Raw genomic sequence first — 11717 nt, 5'->3', positions numbered from 1 at the left:
AGTTACCATATCATCCAATCTTTAGAGCATGTTTCTTTAAAATAAGGTTTAAAGAACTATCCTATTATTGTTTTGTTATGTGTGCTGATTATTATTGTCAAATGCTAAAATTCGGGGAGAATCTAGAGCTATTTTCATCTTTCTAGATGTTATCAAACCAAGAAGAAAAGATTATTTTTCAAAAAGTACAAATAAATACTTTATTTATTGTAAAAACCAAACCTTATAATTTGAATATCCAAGAAATATCCTTTTCGAATTTTTCGGTGTCCAAGATCGTTTTTAAGGTACTATTTCATCACATTCACAAGTTTCTTGGATTGGTTCTTCCATATGGTGTGATGAACAACATCTAGAAGAATAGTAAGGAAATGACTTTGGAAAAACTTGGGACATTTTTTTCCTGTTTTAGTTGCAAATGTTGTGGATGCAGGAGACAAATTTTTATGGTGTGATGAATGCTCAAAACATACTAGAGAACTTCTGGGGATCGCTTCTTTATAAAACATGAAGAGTGCCATTTTCATAAGAAATTTTAACGACTAAAATAGGGGGTTTTTTTGTCAACTACAATATTTTAACTATCCATTTGCTGAGGTGGACTGACAAGTGGACAAAGTGAGAAAAATAAAACATTAGGGGGTAAACTGCAAACCTTTGGGACTTCTTGTGATTGATCCAAAAAAAGTGAACATTATAGTTTTTAAGCATAACGGCACGGGCACGTTGGTTGTAGTTTTTTTTTTTTCAAGAAAATATTTGTTTCATGTCTGGTTATCCCTGAAATTTCTTAGTTCCATGAGGCCACTGCAGCCACTGGTTGAAAGCTCAGTGGCCAATTTATCTAAAGTTGTAGCAGCCCATTGTCATGCTATCAAAGCTGGAGTTGTTGGTGATGTGTACACAGCCAATAACATCATGAATGGTTACAAAAATTGCGGACGTTTGGACGTTGCTCTCAAGCTTTTTGATGAAATGCCTGAGAGAGACACTGCTTCTTGGAACACGATGATCGCTGGCTATGTGAATTCCAGGGAGTTCTTTAATGCTTGCGACTTTTTTAAGCATATGAAGATTAACGGGGTTGGGGTTGATGGGTATACATTTGGGAGCATACTCAAGGGTGTGGCAGCGAATGGTGGGATATTCTTTGGACAGCAAGTGCATTCAGATGTTGTTAAGTGGGGATACGGAGAGAATGTTTATTCTGGGAGTGCTCTTGTAGACATGTATGCAAAGTGTGGTCGAGTTGAAGATGCAGATAGGGTGTTTCAATACATGCCAGAACGTAATTCGGTGTCTTGGAATGCTTTGATCGCCGGTTATGCAGAAATAGGTGACCATGAAAGCTGTTTTCAGTTGCTGAAATGGATGGATAATGAAGGCGTGGGGCTTCAGGATGGCACATTCGTGCCACTTCTGACATTGCTTGATGACAGTGAATATTACGAACTAACAATGCAGATCCATGCCAAAGTTTTAAAACTGGGGTTGTGGATTCAAAATACCGTGCTAAATGCTATGATTACTTCTTATTCAGGATGTGGGTCCCTCAAAGATGCAAGAAGAGTTTTCAGTAGTGCTAGTGGCTACCGGGATCTAGTCACATGGAATTCCATGCTAGCAGCTTATTTACAACATGATCGCGGAGAGCTTGCATTTAAGCTCTTCTGGGAAATGGAACTGCTGGGGTTGGATTCAGATCTATATACTTATACTAGTATAATAAGTGCTTGTTCTGGAGATGCAGAACAGGCTCAAGGGAGATCATTGCATGCGTTGGTCATAAAAAGAGGGCTGGAAAAAGTAACAGCAGTATCTAATTCATTAAGTGCCATGTATTTGAAATCAAATAACAGAGGAATGGAAGATGCAATAAAAGTATTTGACTGTACTGAGATAAAAGACTCTGTTTCATGGAATTCAATTTTGACGGGCCTATCACAGAAAGGTTTCAGTGAAAATTCATTGAAAACTTTTCAGAATATGCTCTACCACAACCTGGAGATTGATCACTACACTTTGTCTGCCGCTCTTAGATCTTGCTCAGATTTGGCAACTTTGCAATTGGGTAAGCAAATTCATGTGTTCACAATAAAATCAGGCTTTGAGAAAAATGACTATGTAACCAGTGCTTTGATATTTATGTACTCCAAAAGTGGGAGTCTGGGGGATGCTTGGAAGTCCTTTACTGAGTCACCTGGAGACAGTTCAATCACTTGGAACTCAATTATGTTTGCATATGCTCAACATGGGCAAGGTAAAGTTGCACTTGACCTCTTCTTTCAAATGATAAAGAAAAATGTAAAACTGGATCATATAAGCTTGGTTGCAGTTCTAACTGCATGCAGCCATATTGGCTTAGTAGAGGAAGGCAAAAAATTTCTAAAATCAATGGAATCTGCATATGGTATTCCACCACGAATGGAACACTATGCTTGTGCCATTGACCTGCTTGGGAGGGCTGGCCGTATAGAGGAGGCAAAAGAGCTGGTCAAAGAGATGCCTTTTCAGCCTGATGCAATGGTGTGGAAAACTCTACTAGGTGCCTGTAGGAAATGTGGTGACATTGAGATGGCAACTGAAGTGGCAAGTCATTTACTGGAATTAGAGCCAGAAGAGCATTGTACCTATGTTCTTCTCTCTGATATGTATGGACATTTTGAGAAGTGGGACGAGATAGCTACTGTTAAGAAGCTCATGAGGGAGAGACGAGTGAAAAAGGTACCAGGTTGGAGTTGGATGGAAATTAATAACGAAGTGCATTCTTTTAATGCTGAAGATCATTCACACCGCCAATGCCAAGAAATGTACCAGTTATTGAGAGAATTAACAAACAAAATCAAACTTGAAGAAAAATCTCTTGATTTGGACATTAATATAGAATACTTCGGTAATGTGCCTTATTATTGCCCTAAAGATACTCACATCCATCTTAGTGTGGGTCTTTGAGCATCTGTTGATTATTCTGTCCTTGCCAAAACTTCAATTTCTGAAAGCCGCACAGCTGGTAATTTTTAATTCTCGCACCAGAGTGGGTAAATCATCTCAATGACTGGCTGGACTAATAAATTGCTTAAGAATGCGTCCTTCCCTTCCTCTTAGTAGGAAATTTTCAGATTTGTATCTTGGTTTGGCATGGATTTTGTTGGATACTTGGCAAATGATTTCCTGATAAAAGCGGATCCAACATCAAATCATGATGATTGAAGTCATTTAGATTGAGTTGTCTGCACAGCTAAACTAAATGCATAACCAGCCAATGCATTCATCCTTCTGAATTACACATTGGTGCTGCCGGGTAAATCCCGGTTTGTCACCATTCTTTGAGAGCACTACTGTTTAAAGCATAAATGATTAAGGGATAATTTCATAAACCTCCCCTGAGGTTTTACGAAATATCACCTAGCTCCCTTGAGGTTTTCAAAATCTCACTTAGCACCCCTCGAATTGACATTTTGGTAACATTGGAAGCCCTTCTAACAGGAAAAGGAGTTGGAAAGCATAAGGAAGAGAGAGGGAGCTGGACCAAGCTATGAAGGATCTATCACAAGGGTCTGGAAAACACTATGGAAGCAGAAGGTGAATCCGAAAATGAAAGTGTTCATATGGAAGTGCTTGCATGGTGGACTACCTGTGAGGGGAGAAATATACAGAAGAACGAGACAAGGGAGTCCTACGTGTGCAGGATGTGGAGAAGGTGAGTCAGAAAATGAAAGTGTTCATATGGAAGTGCTTGCATGGTGGACTACCTGTGAGGGGAGAAATATACAGAAGAACGAGACAAGGGAGTCCTACGTGTGCAGGATGTGGAGAAAAGGAAGAAACAATTGAACACCTTTTGTTCCAGTGCAGCAAAGTAAAAGAAATTTGGAAGTTATCACCAGTACAGTGAGATGGAATACAGCAACTCTCGGACTGCTTCATCAAATGGTGGTCTGCTGTAATAGAAGCTCAAGAAGATAGAGGCGGGGAGGATCAGGTGTACCTCACAATTAATATTCTCTGGCAGGTCTGGAAAGCCAAGAACGAGAGGGAGTTTAACCAGAAGGACAGGGAACCTCATAAGATAATTCAGAAAGCCATGAAAGAATGGATGGAGTTTGAAGAGGCCAACAAAGGAACGGTGACAAGGAAGAACACTCGGGAAACAGATATACAGCAAGGACCTGAGCAAGAGCATAATCAAATAGAGAGCCAATCCAGTCTGATGATCAAGGTCCATACGCATCAAGATAAAAGGCAAAAAACAGTGGGGATTGGAATCACAGCAACTGACTCTGTGGGACAACTTCAAGCAGGTTGGGCACTGAGGGAGAGAATGTCAGCAGACCCATTGCAAGACAAAGCTGTTGCTGTGAGACTCGCACTACTGAATGCGATCAACCAAGGATGGAGAAACATCACTGTGGTACTGGACAACAGGGAGCTGGTGGAATGCATTTTGAAAACAAGGAACAGCAACCAACTGATGGCTACTCTAATAGATGACATTCAGTCCATAAGTAATTTGTTTCATAAGTGTTCTTTCTCTTTTGCTAATTCAGGGTATGTAGGAAGTATTAAGTTGAGCTTGCATGCTCTAAACATCTTTTTAGATGAAGAATGGGTGAATCCCAATCTTAGGTGCTAGGCACCAACGATTTTTGTAGGATGGTTGTCCTTTTGATTGGATCTTTGTCCAAATACTGTAAAGTATTCGGTTATAAATATAAAGCTAACGTTTCGACAAAAAAAAAAAAAAAAAAGAAGCCCTTCTAACCAAAAGTAATATTAAAAAATTCATGTTTGAAGAGAGAGATTATTTTAGTGCCTTTAATATCCTTAGACTATAAAAAAATGAACATTTTACAAACCAAGAAAAAAAAAAGTACTAAATCAGAACCACCTTAAAAGTGAAGAGATGAAAATTGGTAAAATTTTATGTTACAACCAATAGTCACTTCTACAGTAGGAAGGAATAGTAAAAGCAAATATTATTTTTTAAACTATTTCTACAAATAGAACCCTTCATAGCGTTGAAGGTAATTAGCATGTAAAATCATACATTTGAGCAAAAAAAAAAACTTAGTAATAGATGAAATTCAACTTCAATATCATACAAAAAATTTACTCAAAATAGACAAACTTTTTTTATGGGTGTGAAATATGAAAATTTTATTATAGAAAAAGTCAGAATTTGAAAAACTGTAGTTCGGAGTTTCAATTACTTTATTTCTCTTGTGCTCTACATGAATAGGAATAAATAAATAAATAAAGTTGTGAAACACAAAAAAAGGGAAAAAATAAAAAGAACCTGCAGCTATTCTTCTCCAAATATATTGAATATTTCATTGATTAAATCCTATATTTCATTGACATTTGCAATTCAATTATACATACATATATGTATGTATGTATGTATGTTTGTATAGATATTGTTAAAGAAAAGTAGGAAATTTAGGAAAAGAAAAACAAGTATAGAAAATTTAAATATTAGGGTATTATTGGCAATTCATCACTTTTGATATTAGTATATGGCCCTACTATCACTTCAAGGGTGCTAAGTGAGATTTTAAAAAGTTTAGGAGAGTTAGGTGATATTTCATGAAACCTCAAGGGAAGTTTCTGAAATTATCCCAATGATTAAAGGTAACTTTTAGCATAGCATTTTTACATTTTTTTCTTTTAAATTTTCTTTTTTTCCTTGATATTTAGAAACCATCATAAGCTGAAAGAAGTTTTTCTTGCATTAGTCCTCAGCTATTTTTATGTTTCACAGGTTTTGTTTTTATCCCTGAAGCGAGGAACTGCCAAGGAGGTGTGCTTGTTTCATTTCTTAGTCCTTTGTCTCGTTCCTTCATTGAAGTCTTGCTACTTTGTGTGTTTCATCTTGCGGTCAAAAAAGTCAGTATGCACAATATTAAATACGAAAATTTGCATCAGGGGATGAGAAATATGCAGGTAGGTCTACAATTTCATACAGGGAAAGTGAAACAAATTCGTTGTAGTTCATCATAATTATGTCACTTGTGAAGCATGCCTGAGTTGAGTTTCTGGCAGAATCCACATACAGTGGATATCCTTTGAGTCAAGATTGGCCTGTGGCTGCACTTGTAGTGAAGGCAATAGGTAATATATTCATACCAATTAGGGTTAATTGCAGTTTGCACCCTCAAACTATCACCGAATTGCAGTGTGCACCCCAAACTTTTAATTGTAGCAATCTAGTGCCTTCAACTATCCATTTTTGGCACATTTTAAAATCATGTTAGATCCGGCGAAAAAAGAAGCGATGTGACCGGTTTACCCAAAATTTGTTTTCGAACTTCCAAAACTACCCCATGGGAGCCAAATCTATAGGAAACCCTATAGTTTATCCCGCCTCAGTTTCATTTGTATTTATGCTTATCTCTCCTAGTCGCTTATTCGTCTCTCTTAGAACGCTCAAATGCAGTTTTTTTTTAGCAAAAAACAAAAAAAAGGCATTATTATTTAAGTGTTAGATCTTACAATGTCTGAAAAGCTCGATCGGCTGCCAAGACAAAGGCTGAGAAAGAGTAGTGTTGAAATCAAAGGACAAATCCTTCTTATTCAAAGTTGAAATAGGTAATACGATTTTTCGATTTCATGCATGGTGTCTGCATGAAGCTAATGCTTTGGATTTGTTCATTTTGTTGTGAATCTAGACATATGTGTTGGGAATATGATTTTTCGATTTCATACATGGTTATAGGTTTACCAATGGTCCCAATGGAAAAAAAGTTATTGTTCTTGTAGATAATATTTCCTTTGTGCATGTGTCCCATGAGCATAATATATTATGATTTGATTATGTAATCAAGGATTTGGAACCATAAACAAGTATATTAATTATAGTTTTCATAGCTACTGTTTTCAGTTTGTGTGTGTGTATATATTATATATTTTGTCTTTGCATGTAGAAAACATGGTTGATATTCAATTTGTACTCAAAATCCATCATGGAGGCGTGTTGGTGAGGGGAGCAATAACAAAATATGTAGGGGGAACTACAACGTTCACCCACGTAGACCTTGATAGGTGTGGTATTCTTGATGTGCAAGAAGAAGCTAAAAGAATAGGTTATAAATCTTTAGAATATAACATGTAATTTTTACTCCCAGATAGTGACTTGGATTGTGGACTCAGGCCCTTAGCTGGGGACATTGATGTGATGGACATGTATGCCATGTATAATGGTAGGAAAACAATGTTGATTTACATAGAAAAGTTGCACCTTGATGTTCCTATGACTGATATTAAGGTTGTGAATGATGTTGAAACTAATATGGGCCTTATCAGTGAAGGGTTAATTGATAATGGCAGTTTTGAATATCTTAGTGAAGACACTAGAAGTATTTCAATTGAAGATATGTTGTATTTTAATGATGAAGACATTTATGATGATGAATTCACCAACATAACAAAGTCAAAGGAAAAAGAGTTATCTGGTACTGCACCTTCAAGTATAAAGCACCAAATTGCCATCAACACTAATGACTATGATAGTTGTGAGACTAGTTTGGACAATATAGATGCTCCATTGAATTCTGATGATGAAAGTTTTGAAAGGAAATTTCCAATCTTTGATACAAAGAAAGATATGTCAAATCCTATTCTAAAGTTAGGTATGAAATTCACAGATGGTAAACTATTTAGGGCGGCACTCAGAGAAAACTCAATTAGAAATGGTTATGAATTCAATTTCAAGAAAAATGAAAGCAATAAGGTTACTGTGGTGTGTGTCGAAGAGGAATGCCCTTGGAGAATCCACGCATCTAAGTTACAAGACAGCAGCACTTTTCAAATTAAGAATATGATTGAACACAATGTGCATCCTAGAAAGTTTAAAATGAATGCTGTGACTTCTACTTGGCTAGCTGAAAAGTACATGAACAGGTCGATTGATGATCCTAAAATGGATGTTACTGCTCTTATGAAGGCTGCAAAAAGGGATTTTAGTGTATTTATATCCATAGACCAAGCATATAGAGCAAAGTGGAAAGCCAAGAAGAGAATTGAGGGAGATCATGAGAATTAATATTTGAAGGTTAGATCTTGTTGTGAGATGCTAATGAGGTAGAACAATGGAAGTGTGGCTAAAGTTGAGGTTCAAAGAACAATATCTACTGAACCTGCACATTTTCAGAGAATGTTCATTATGTTTGATGCACAAAAAAGGGCATTTTTGGCTGGGTGTAGGCCTGTCATAGGCTTCAAAGCATGTTACTTGAAAGGACCATTTGAAGGGCAATTGATTGCTGCCGTGAGCAGAGATGCAAACAACCAAATATATCCACTTGCCATGGGAATGCAAAGATTCTTGGATGTGGTTTCTCAAGTTGATGATTGATATACTTGGAAGACTAGAAGATATAGGGTGGGTATTTATATCAGATACGTAGAAGGTAACTCCACTCATTCAATTTTTTTTAAAAGTGTTTTGTTCTTTTATACACTACTATTGGTTTTCCTAATTCCGTGAGTATTCAATTTTTTTAGGGACTTGTTGAGACTTTCAATAAAATCATGCCCAGAGCAGAACATAGGTTCTACATGAGACCCTTGTATGCAAATTTTAAACTATAGTATAAAGGAAATGACTTGAAAGAACTACTCTGGCTTGCTGCAACAGCATATACTATGGAGGAATTCAAGCAACATATGAATGCTTTGAAGAGTATAAATTCAGGTGCCCATGACTGGTTGATGAAGATTCCTCCAAACACATGGGCTAGATCTCACTTCTCATGTAGGCCTAAGGGTGATTTATTAAGCAACAATGTATGTGAGTCTTTCAATCAGCTTATTAAAGAATCAAGGGACAAGCCTATACTCACAATGATGGAAATGATCAGGAGGCAACTAATGAAAAGGTTTCAAGAGAAAAGGGAGGCACTTACTACATTTACTGGTGACCTTTGTCCTAAGATTATGGAGAAAATTGAGGAGGCAAGACTCGGAACAACTACATGTGATGTTACACTTGCTGGCGAAGAGATCTTTGAGGTTGTAATTGGAGTTAAAAATGCCATTGTTGACATTGGGAAGAGATCTTGTACCTGCAGAAAAATATGATCTGACTGGAATACCATGTGTTCACGTAGTTGCAGTTCTTATGCATATGAACGTTGATATTCTAGAATATGTTCATCCCTGGTATAGCAAACATGCATATGGACTGACATATCAACACATGATCACACCTATTCTAGATAAAGCACGTGGGTTGAAGATGAATATGATCCTATTATGCCGCCCTTTAAGAGAACCAAACCTGGTAGGCTAAAAAAGTTAAGAAAGAAAGCACCAGATGAGTTGAAAAGTGCTACTTCAATTAGTAGGCACTATGAACAAGCAAAATGTGGTAAATGTGGCGCATATGGACACAAAAAGAGAAGATGCAAAGAACCTCCTAAACAGGTTAAGTCTTTTAATACGCCTACTTTATTTTGTCATAGTATGTTCTAATCATATTTTAATTTCAAAGTATTTGTCTTTTGCTTGGTTAGGATGCTAACAAAGGGAAGAAATCAGATATGGCTGCCAATAGGAAGGACAAGGGTAAGGGAAAGTCATAGAAAAGTTGCAACAATTGACATTCCTATCACCTATGCTAGAGGTAGAGGTGCAACTAGAGGAGTACATAGAGGTAGAGGTGTTGGAAGAGGAAGGGGAAGAATTTGTGGAGGAGGTAATCCTCTTGGTCCTGATGGATTGTCATGCACTGGTGAGTCCCCTATATGTAGGAAAAGAGAAAGCTCATATGGTGTGGGAAGGAATTATTCAAGACTTGGAAATAAAAAAAAAAAAAACCAAAATGCTTCTACTTGTCTAAGTCGGCCAAGGACCCTACAACCAACCCAGAATATAGCAACTCAAGGGTCCCAACTAGGTGCAAATCAGTCCAACTCTACAGCTCCAATGTACCCTCACCTAGTCCAACTATTTCAACCCCCTCAATCAGCTTCAAATACTCAAGTATTTGGTTACTTCAATATATCATGTTAAAGGCCACTATAAAAATACTATCACCTCTGATTTTAATTTACATTCACTTGAACTGTATAGGTCATTATAAGGCAAACGAGGTTTGGGGGGGGGCAATGTTCAAGCAAACTCCAGTTTCTGGTGGCAATTCAGGACAAAGAACTAAAGTTGGAGCAACTTCTAGTCAAGTATCCAGTAACATTACACCTTCCTGCGAGGGGCCGTTTTAACCCAACTCAAAATATGATGCTTTCTAAGCACTTCCGTTGACTGTTCTGAAAACTTTTAGTAGTTACAATTTGGTGTCTTTTGTTTAGGATTTCAGTTTTGTTTGGGAACTTATGATCCCTATTTATGTTGTCTACTTTGCCAGCTTTATTGCTAAAACTATGCTGGATTAGTATGCTTTTGATTTAGTATTTAGATGTTGGATTGCTTGAAATAATGATTGATTTGAATACTTTTGCTATGTTTGGATGGCTTATGATGCCAAACTAAAGTACTTTAAGTAGTGGTTTCCTTAGTAGAGCATGACATAAAAGCACATTTTAATTGCTCTACAAGTTCATTTATTTTTGTGCAAACAAGGTTTGAAGTTCCAAAATTTTTTCATGTACCGATTCAGAAAATTTGTCCTTGATACTTCTTGTCAATTGTCACTGTGGTTAAATTTAGTTATTGAACACTAAAAGAAATTAGTTATTGAATTTTTACTTCTGCACATGAGTTTATTTTTGCGTATCCTTTACCGAGAAAAGTAAGGAAAGGTTAACTAGTATACTGTAGCTTGGTGGCATGAACAAGCATCCTTAGTATCAGTTTCATCATTCTATGTGTCAAGTTGTTTAGAGACATTGGATTTGCATTTTTGAGGTTTGATTATAGAGTGGATTACTAAGGAAAAAGGCAATAAACCTGTGTAAATGCAAAAATGCTAATGCAGATAGAATTACTTTTAGGCAATATTAGTATACACATCAAGTCAAAAAGATAAAACCATTGAAAATATCCTTTCATCAGCCTTTGCACCATTGAAATCAAGTTGATAAAGTTGACAGCTGGCTACTTTTGCTCTAGTTTTGATTTTTAAACTTTTATTCTGAATTCCAGTAAATAAATATCATGAATTTTGTATCTAAGAGGTCTAATAGGTTACTAGCATTCTTAACTTCTAGTTCTTTGGGTATTAACTTGAAATTAATCACTAAGTGCTCCAGCGTTATTGAAAGATTGCAAGACAGCATTATTGATACACTTGTCTCTTTATTCAATTGCTCTGGTTGCAAGTTTGAGATAGAACATGTTATTCATATCATAATCCCATAGGAAAGATGTATGGTGTATCCACGGTTCTTTTGTAATAGATTGTGCATTCCCATCAAATTTGTGATTGCGAAAAACATAATCATTCTTGCTTATGCTGAAATTGATGCCCAATATCTTGAAATATTTCCTGGTATAATAAGCGACTCCAGCACATAATGGGCCTAGGATATTGTTGTTCATCTAGAAGTGCATCTTCATTGCATATAAAGGTAACAAATACTGGTCCATGAACAATGATCACATTACCATCTCCTGTAAACCATCAGATGACTGCAACCTAGGCTTGCAAGATAAAACTGATTTTGAGAATTTTAGCAAGCTTCCTGGAAACTCCCTTCACTATATTGCGATAATTTGTTCCATCATTAATGATGCACCAATTATCACATGAAGTACAAAGC

At 36.6% G+C, this 11717-nt stretch overlaps 1 protein-coding gene across 1 annotated transcript; it reads left to right on the top strand.

Annotated features, from left to right (window-relative positions):
- Nucleotides 1-556: 556 nt before the first annotated feature.
- On the top strand, nt 557-2983 carry LOC140008549 (putative pentatricopeptide repeat-containing protein At3g25970). The gene has a single exon (XM_072053275.1). The coding sequence runs from the start codon at nt 799-801 to the stop codon at nt 2950-2952; it is 2154 nt and encodes a 717-aa protein (XP_071909376.1). The 5' UTR covers nt 557-798; the 3' UTR covers nt 2953-2983.
- Nucleotides 2984-11717: the final 8734 nt, after the last annotated feature.

This window comes from Coffea arabica, chromosome 6c, assembly GCF_036785885.1.
Source record: "Coffea arabica cultivar ET-39 chromosome 6c, Coffea Arabica ET-39 HiFi, whole genome shotgun sequence".
NCBI lineage: Eukaryota > Viridiplantae > Streptophyta > Magnoliopsida > Gentianales > Rubiaceae > Coffea > Coffea arabica.
Note: the sequence above shows the minus strand (reverse complement) of the source record. Positions and strands in the feature narration are given on the sequence as shown.